The sequence below is a fragment of the Lagenorhynchus albirostris genome, chromosome 2, assembly GCF_949774975.1.
Source record: "Lagenorhynchus albirostris chromosome 2, mLagAlb1.1, whole genome shotgun sequence".
Classification (NCBI taxonomy): domain Eukaryota; kingdom Metazoa; phylum Chordata; class Mammalia; order Artiodactyla; family Delphinidae; genus Lagenorhynchus; species Lagenorhynchus albirostris.
The window spans coordinates 168,493,988-168,503,562 of NC_083096.1; the positions used below are offsets into that span (position 1 = coordinate 168,493,988).

Genomic DNA, 9,575 nt, shown 5'->3' on the forward strand with positions numbered 1-9,575 from the left:
TTTCAAAATTGAGAAATTCAGAAATAACAGTATAAGCATACTACTCAGATATATCAAGATAAACACCAGGAGGAATAGCTAGAAGAGTTGAAATTGGTTGTTTGAGTCGTAGAATGTGAGGGTGGGAAGGGATGAGATAAGAGATGGAAACTTGTTTGTTTTAAACCCTGTAGTTCTATCTGACTGGCTTGCATGTTTAGTAGTTTGATAAAATTTAAAATTAGATTTTAAAAATATGCATATCCTTTGACCCAACAATTCCACTTTCAGGAAAACATTCTAGGGAAATGTTTAAGTATGTGTAGAAAGATTTAACTTTAAAGTGTTGGGCTTCCCTGGTGGTGCAGTGGTTAAGAATCCACCTGCCAATGCAGGGGACATGGGTTCAAACCCTGGTCTGGGAAGATACCACATGCCGCAGAGCAACTAAGCCCGTGTGCCACAACTACTGAGCTTGCACTCTAGAACTCGCGAGCCACAACTACTGAGCCCATGTGCCACAACTACTGAAGCCCGCGCGCCTAGAGCCTGTGCTCTGCAACAAGAGAAGCCACCTTAAGGAGAGGCCTGTGCACTGCAACGAAGAGTAGCTGCCTCCGCTCGCTACCACTAAAAAGAAAGCCCTCATGCAGCAACGAAGACCCAAGGCAGCCAAAAATAAATAGATAAATAAATTTATTTTTTTAAAAAAGTGTTATCTCAGGTCCCTAAGACCCAACAAGTGACAACTAATTGAATATATTAGAATAACATAATCATTAAAATTTACATTTGAACATAAAGAACTCCCATACAAAATAGTGAGCACATGTCAAAGATTTATTTAATTCATTCTTTGTTTTTTTAACTTTTTAAAAAAATTAATTTATTTATTTTTGGCTGCGTTGAGTGTTGTTGCTGCACACGGGCTTTCTCTAGTTGTAGCGCAGGGGCTACTCTTCATTGCGGTGGCCTCTCTTGCAGAGCACGGGCCCCAGGCACCCGGGCTTCAGCAGTTGTGGCATGTGGGCTCAGTAGTTGTGGCTTGTGGGCTCTAGAGCGCAGGCTCAGTAGTTGTGGCGCACGGGCTTAGTTGCTCCATGGCTTGTGGGATCTTCCTGGACCAGGGATCGATCCTGCGTCCCCTGCATTGGCAGGTGGATTCTTAACTACTGCACTACCAAGGAAGTCCCTTAACTCGTTTTTGAGAGAACAGCAGGAGGATAAAGATGGGTCAAAGGAAAATATGAGAAACATAATATAGTCACTGGTCAGTGGAACACAGAATGCTGGAATAAGACTGCAAAGTTGAATAAGAAAAAAAATAATGTCCTACAAGGCCATAAAACTGTAAACTTTGAGGTTATCTTTTCTGTCAGACAGAATTCATTTGCATCTATTTGGAAACAAAAATCATTTGCAACTTATCCATTTTTTTTCCCAAAAGTAACTAATTCATTAAAAATTTTTAATTTAATTCATTTTAAATTAATTTTTTAAATTGTAGTAAAATACATATAGCATAAAATTTACCATCTTAACCATTTTTAAGTGTACAGTTCACTAGTGTTAAGTCCGTTCACATGGTTCTGCAAAGAATCCGCTTACATGGTTCTGCAAAGAATCTGAAGAACCCTTTTCATCTTGTAAAACTCTGTACCCACTAGACGACAACTCATCATTCCCCTCTGCTCCCAGCCCCTGCCAACCACCATTCTACTTTCTGTCTCTATAAATTTGACCGCACTAGATAGCTCATATAAGTGAATCAAATAGCTTTTGCTTTTTGCTTATTTCACTTAGCATAATGTCGTCAAAGTTCATCCATGTTGTAACGTGTCAGAATTTCCTTCCTTTTTAAGGCTAATCCCACTGTATGTATATACAACATTTCGCTTATCCATTTATCTGCTGATGGATTTTGGGGTTGCTTCCACCTTTTGGCTATTGTGAATAATACTGCTATGAATGTGGGTGTACAAATATCTCTTCAAGACCCTGCTTTCAATTTTTGGGATATACCCAAGTGAAATTGGTGGAGCAACTTTTCCATCTGACTTTACAGAGTCAGGACCCTAATCAATATTAAATATTAAACCCAATAAAATTTCCTTCCCCTAAAGCATCAGGTGACAAACAAGTGGGCCAGTTAGCCAATATCCTAATATGACTGTGAACGAGCTTGCAGAAATCTTCTTGCCTTATTTCCAAGTTTTGGATAATTTTTCTTCGCTGTCTCCCTCTCTACAAGGGTAGAGGCTCTGTACTGCTGGCCATTTGATCCCCAGCGACTAGGCCCAGAAGTACTGTTGAATGACTGAGGTATCATGAAAGCCTACATCATTTGGCTGTTGTGAGGATGTCATGAGATGATGCTTGTGAACTGCCTGTCAAAGTCTGGCACATAGTGGCTGCTTAAGACCTAGGAGTAGTCAGTATTATTGTTATGCGGCAGCTGGGGGTGGGGGCCGGTTATGACTCAGAGGAGGGGGCAGCCATGACTCCTGTCATGGAGGGCAACTGTCCCAGATGGGAGACAGGCAGGGCCCTGGGGCCTGGGTGCTTCCAAGCCATAATGCTGGGGGAGCTAATGTCTCTTTTTAGGAATCTCCACGGGACATTTGCTTCCTCAGGCACCATAGGAGCACTGATGGCTTGGCTGATCAGCTATAAGCCAGCCTTGTTTGGGTTCCTATTACTTCTGCTGTTGCTTAGCAACTGGCTGGTCAAGTACGAACTCAAGCCCACGCCCCCCAGAGCCCCAGCAGGTGAGCAAGAGGGACCTTAGCTTCAGCTGAGAGTGATGGGATAGTCGCAGCCAGACTGGGGGGTGGGAAGACAGAGAAGGTGTCAGGACAATGCAGCAAGACTAAGGAATCCGACTCTGGTCTAAGACCTCTATCACCTCTTGGGTGATAGAGGACAAAGCACTTCCTTCACAAAGTTTCAGTTGCCTCAGCTGAAGAATAGGGCCCATCCCAGACTCTTCTACTTCATGTTTGATGACAACATGCTTTGACAACAGTAACAACTGCTTTAAAGTGGGAAAAATTAAAATGGATAAATTTAAAAACATGTATAACGTAGATAAATCTCTAAAACTGAATAATGAAGACAGCAGAAATGTACCTAGATTATGACGTCTTTTATGTAAAGTTAAAAAACATGCAAAACAATATCCTGCCTAGTTTATGGATGCCTATGTATAGTGAAAGTACATTAAGGCAGGATTTCTCAGCCTCTGCACGATTGACATTTGGGGCTGGATAAGTCTTTGTGATGAGAGACTGTCCTGTGCAATGCTGAATTTTTGGCAGCATCCCTAGCCTCTACCCACAAGATGCCAATAGCACTCCTCACCCCTCTTGTGGCAACCAAATATTTCTCCAGACATTGCCAAATGTCCCCAGGGGAGGGCAAAATAGCCTCCCACTGAGAACTGGTGTAAAGTGGTGTAAAGAAATGCATGGAAAAAATAAATACCACATTCAGGATTGCAGTTGAGATAAGGTTCAGGGAGGGAGGGGAACACTCTAGGAGCAGAATCCACAGAGGACTTCAGTTACCGTTGTGATATTTTAGGGATCATGGGTATTTGTTGTAATATTTACTTTTTTTGCATGTCCGAAATATTTAATTCTTAAATGGTTTTAAAGACTAGGAATTTGTAGCTGAATCCTAAAAAAAAAAAAAAATTGTGTCCTTACCAACTGCATGCAGTGGTGGGGGAGGGAGCAGATAAAGATGACAGAGATAAGAGCATTTCATGAGACCACTGAGACTTGGAGATTTTATGAGGCCTGACTAAACTCTCAAAGAGGCATGTTGAGAAAAGCACAAGCTCTGGAGACACATATATTTGGGTTAAGGGTTTTAAGTCCTCGATGGGTGCAGATTAGCCGGCCGTTTCACTTATTCCTGTGAACCAAAGGCAGCTCTGGATCCTGGGAGTCTGGGGGCTTTCATGCAGGCTGGGTGATGCTGAGAAAGGGACCTTCCCTCACTGGGCCCCATTCTCTCACCCACAAGATGTGGCAAAGAGGCTCTCCTTAGATGCTGGTCGTGAAATTGATTGAGATGATTGTAACTCAACTGGCATGGGAAAGGATTATCACTATTAACCAACTTTTCCTCTTTTCGTGGTGATGGGGAGTTTAGGAAGAGAAGACAAAGACTTGCGAGGCCAAACCCAAGAGCAACTGCCTGAACACAAAAGAAGTGGAGAGGCTGCACACCTGCTTTGCCCTCCAGGACAAGATCCTTGAACGGCTTATGTTCAGTGAAATGAAGCTGAAGGTCTTAGAAAATCAGATGTTCATTGTATGGAATAGAATGAATCACCACAAGCAGTCAAGCCGACGGTGGACTTTTCCAGCGGGGAAACCCAGAATGAGGAGACAGGAATCTACGTTCTCCATCATCTCTGACTGCACTTCCAATCCCCCCTAACGAGGTCCCAGAGACTGTGGTGGGCTAGCCTCTTCTGTTGTTACCTTTCCTCAGTAAAGCCCAGTCAGAGACTATTGAATTTTCTTAGTAAATCACACTGGAGAGGAGGATTAGAGGCTGAAATTCATCGCCTCTTGAAAAGAAGTTTGTACTCACCAGGTCAGCCAGCCACATAGCACCCTATGACACAACCTGATGGGAGCTCTTGAACCCAGCCCTTCCTCTCTTTCAGTTGGACCACCTTGACCCCGGTCCAGGGCCCTCTACCTGTTCACCTTGAGTCTTTCAACAGCCTCCCCAGTGCTGTCCCAGCCTCCAGTCTCCCCCTCCCCCTGCACTCAGAGGCCACAAACAAGCCCTGCCAAGCACAGCTCTGAGCATGATCATTGCCTATTCTTGAGCCAACGCCTTGCCGTGATTGACAGAATAAAAGCCACACTCCTCACCATGGTGTTCAGGCCCCCCATGATCTGACCCCCTTCCCAACCTTTTTCCCCCATTATTCTCCCTCACATGCTTTTTACCCTATACCAGAGTATCCTGAACATCAGTCAGTAGTGTACCACCTTTGTGATTTTTGCCATAGCTGTGCACCACCTGAATGCGTAACTAAATATTGTCCCTTTAAATCAACTATATTTTCCTTAATAAATTTATCTGTAAAGGAAAATAATAATAAAAAATTTATCTGTAAGTTAAAAAAAAAAACAGTATCATTGTTTGAAATAGAACCTAACAGTCAAAATAAAGACAGTGAAAACAAAACAATGTTGTGAAGTTCCAACCAGAGCTTGGTTGCCCACTTGAAGATCTGAATCTGTAAAATGTGGGTTAAAAAGGGAGATTAGTGAGTGTTAGTGTTTGCAAGATATGCCAGCACTCAGCTGAGACTTTTCTCCATTAAGGAGAATTGAGAAGGAAGCCTCTGCCTCGCTGTGGGATCCAGTGTGGTTTAATGCCTTATTGGTGTCCCACTTAAAATCATCTCTCTTAGCAAAAGTCTCGTGCGCTCTCATCAAATTAGGTGATCAGCCATCCCCCAAATGCAGCCACATCTTTGCTCACATGGTTTCTTCCCCTGGAATCCCTTATCTTCCCCTTCTGCTGTTACAATTCTTTGCTTCTTTCAAAGCCACCATCTCCGGAAAGCTTCCCTCAGCCCAGCTGTAAAGTGTCTCTTTCCTTAGCGGTATCCCAGCATTTTATCTGTAATTCTACGATAGACTGTATGATGATCTGCTGGGATTTGGTTTGTAAATGTTTCTATACTCCCTCCCCACTCTCCAACTAGATTATAGACTCTTTGAGGGCAAGCACAGCATCTTTTTTTTTTAAATAAATAAATTTATTTATTTTATTTATTTTTGGCTGCATTGGGTCTTTGTTGCTGCGCGCAGACTTTCTCTAGTTGTGGTGAGCGGGGGGCTGCTCTTTGTTGCAGTGCACGTGCTTCTCATTGCGGTGGCTTCTCTTGTTGTGCAGCACGGGCTCTATGCGCACGGGCTTCATTAGTTGTGGCACACAGGCTCAGTTGCTGTGGCGCATGGGGTCAGTTGCTCCACGGCATGTGGGATCTTCCCAGACCAGGGCTCGAACCTGTGTCCCCTGAGTTGGCAGGTGGATTCTTAACCACTGTGCCACCAGGGAAACCCAAACACAGCATCTTGTTCATCTGTATATCCCCCTCATAGCACCTAACACAGTGGCTCGTATACAGTCAGTGCTCAATAAATAACATCTATGACTGTCAATCACAGTCTTATATGTCCTGACATTTTCTCTGCCCTTTCATTTTATGATTTTTCTATATCCTATTTTGTTTAGAGCAGGATACCTGGAGCTAAACTCCCTGGCTTTAGATCCCAACTCTATCAGGTCTTAGCTGTGTGATCTTGGATGATGAATAAACTGAGTGCTGTACCTCAGTTTCCTCAACTATAAAATGGCCTTATCAATTGCTGTGAGGATTCGATGAGTTACGACACTTCTTCAGGTCTTTGCTCAAATGATCCCTTCCTAGTGAGGACTCCTGTGACTGCCCTATCTAAAATCGCAACCCTCCCTTGTGTGTTGTATCTTCTACTTGCCCTCCAGGCCCACTCTCCATCCTCTGCCTTTTCTGCCAGGGGGCCAACGTGCATCATCAGGTTCCTTTACCCTGTGGCTTCCAGTTGAGTTTGGCCAACAGGGATCCCTGGCAGAGGATGAGAGGGAAGGAGGAAGTTGGGATGCTTATGCCTCTTGTGGGGTTGCCTTGGGCTGGTTTGAGGCTGGCTGGGTCATCACAGAGGAGGCTCTCTCTACAAGACCTTCTTCCAGTTCCCTTCTGGCCCAAGGGCAGTAGCATCCCCCCAGTTACCAGTCCAGGGGTACTGCACCACACTTGTGTGTTCCCTATAGCCTGCCCACACCTTTGTAAATAGTCCCTTTTACACAGTTTCATGGGCCGTTGCTAATGGTCTTGCTGTATGACCAGGCCTTTGGACCACCCAAAACGGGACCATTAGGAGAATGTCCATATGGTAGCCCCTGCTGTGGAGATGGATACAACAATTCAGCCACAAACTCGATCTATATGTGACATATGAATGAGCCCACAGTAAGGCACTGCATCTTGAAGAGAGCATCTGGAATGAAAAAGCTGATTAAGACTATGTGGCCATCATAACCACTTTAGTTCATTAGATGCACACCTGGACCTATCACAACAGTGAAACTACCACGGCGGTTTGAGGGAGTCCAGTGAGGACTCATTTGACTTATGAAGTCACTGGTGCTCACGGAATGTGTATTACTTGCAGGAACGTTGGCCTGTGGCTCAAGGTGGCTCAAAGTGGCACAATGACCTTTGGATCTGACTAGTTCACAATTGCCATGGATTCTGACTACCATGAACATGGTTTAGGTACATGGGGTGACTGTTCTTTTCCACCAAGCAGGTAGAACCTAGACTCTTAAGGCTCTGATGAGCATCTTTTTCATGTGCTGGAATTCCCAGGTATGATATAATATGATGATGGAATTATCTTTATGGCACTGCCCTCCATCTGTCCACGTGGAATTCACTTGCTCTTCCACACTTGCCACCTGCAGGTGGTGGGTACAAATGAGCCTTGGTATGGTTGGCTCAAGGAGCAATTACCTTAGCCACTCCCTCATCCTCTGTGGGCACCTAAGAGGGGAACAAGTCCCCCTGATGTGTCAGGAAGTATGGTGACTCCTGGGTTCCTATGGAGGTAAATGTTCTGAGAAAGGACAGATCAACTAGCTCATCCCAGGCACACGACAGATCCCAGCAAATCTAGCAAGAACATAGGCAAGCAATCTCAGGAAATAGACAGGGGTGGAGGGGTAAATAACCTTTCTCCTCTTCTTCCAGATCTGAACAGGCAATGCTAAAGAGCCTTAAGCAGCTGCTCAGGCCGGGGCCCGTGGCATGAACCTGTCACAGTACTGAATATGCCATTCCTACCCCCTCCCACCATGCCCAGCTACGGGAGACCTTATTGGTATCTCACTCTCTGACAATGGCAAGGACATTGCTCCCAGCTGCTGTGCCTTGGGCCTTCACAATCATGTTCTCATCCTCTTCATGGATAATGTTGAGGCCAGCTGGAAGAATATTGAGCAGTGCGCTTTGTAACCCCAAAACTATTTTATATTCTAGATATAGGTCCTTCATTGCTTTCTCCTTGGACATAATGCCACCTGCATATCAACCTTCATAATAACCCAAGATCTGTGGGCAAGGCAACATTCCCAGCACCAGCCTCTGGTACCATTGACAAGACACTCCTGGGTATTAAGTACATGGGTTTCCCTATTTTATGCAGGTTTTCCTCCCCTAGATAGGTGGAACCATAGAAAGGAAATTACTATGGGGACAGCCAGGGTTCTCACTGTCAAGGTTATCATGAATCCTTAGCTCAGGATATAACCACATAGCTTTGGACTATTTGCTGGCCAACCAGGGGAATAACCATACTCACTGGCCAATATCTCCTGCTGCTTCTGGGTTAACACCTTCAGACAAGTCAAGAAGCTCATGCAGCTACCGTAAGAGCAAGTCCAATGCCTGCAAACCACTCCTCCATCTGAACCTGGGGCTCTCTCCCCAGGCTTGGCACAGACTCCATGGCCAGATGGCTCAGGCCTCCACTATGTGCTTTGCACCATTACTCCAGGCCTCCCTCTAGCATTCATGTCTCCTCCAGCATTGCCAACACCATTGGAAGTACCTTATAAGCTCAGCTGATTTCTCCCCTTGTTGATTTCTATGCCCGTTTGGCAGGCTTATGTTTCAGGAGCCCCTAGGTCAGGGGGTGGACCTTGGAAAAACAATTTGGACTTTACTGGAAAACTCTGGGTACTCACTCCGGGTTCCTAGCAGTGAGATAGCAGGTGGGCTCCAGAGGGGCCTCCCTTCCCAAAGCAGAAATGATTCCACATGGTCTCTACTTCCCCTGGGGCCTCCGGGGGCCCTCAGCACTGCAAACAATTCCCCTGGTACCTGAGCTCAGACCACATCTTCTTTACTTGCAAGACTGACCTCACATTTGCCAAAAAAAAAGTAGTGAAGGGAATGAGGGGTCCCTCTCCTGGAGCATATTCCAGGATGTTTCCAGCTATGCCCTGACCCCCATATCTCTCTCCACATGATGACAAGAGGTTGGATGGACAACCCAATGCCTCATTCAATGGCTGACCCTCTGCCTCCAAGTTTTCCCAGTAAAGCCCCATTTGCACCTGTGCTGCGTGACTTTGTGATATTCACCTTCACCCAGTACTCAGTACTTCAGCCAGTACTCTCCTGGACCTCAGGGCTCAGTCCTCAGATCCCTTCTTTACTCCTTCTCACTCCCTTGGTAATGGCTTTAAATATCATCTACTGTTACATGTCAATCATTTTCTAAATTGTGTCTTTGTTACAGACCTCTACATCCCAGACTCAAATGTGCAACTGCCTACTTTCACACCTTCACTCAGACATCTCAAAATCCATACAGTCAATCCTGAACTCTGTCCCTCCGCTCAAACCCCCTCCCACGTGCAGGTTTCCCCATCTCATAGTAAAAGTCAATTCCCAGCTTCCAGTTGCCCAGGCCAAAAAGTTTGGAGCTGATCCCCACTCCTCTCTTCTCTCATAT

At 45.2% G+C, this 9,575-nt stretch overlaps 1 protein-coding gene across 1 annotated transcript; it reads left to right on the forward strand.

The window, feature by feature from the left end:
* The first annotated feature begins 2,554 nt into the window (after nt 1–2,554).
* Nucleotides 2,555–4,428, forward strand: TEX46 (testis expressed 46). The gene is given in 3 exon segments (XM_060141960.1): nt 2,555–2,728; nt 2,730–2,747; nt 4,231–4,428. Coding segments are annotated over 3 exon segments (390 nt in total).
* The last annotated feature ends 5,147 nt before the right edge of the window (nt 4,429–9,575 follow it).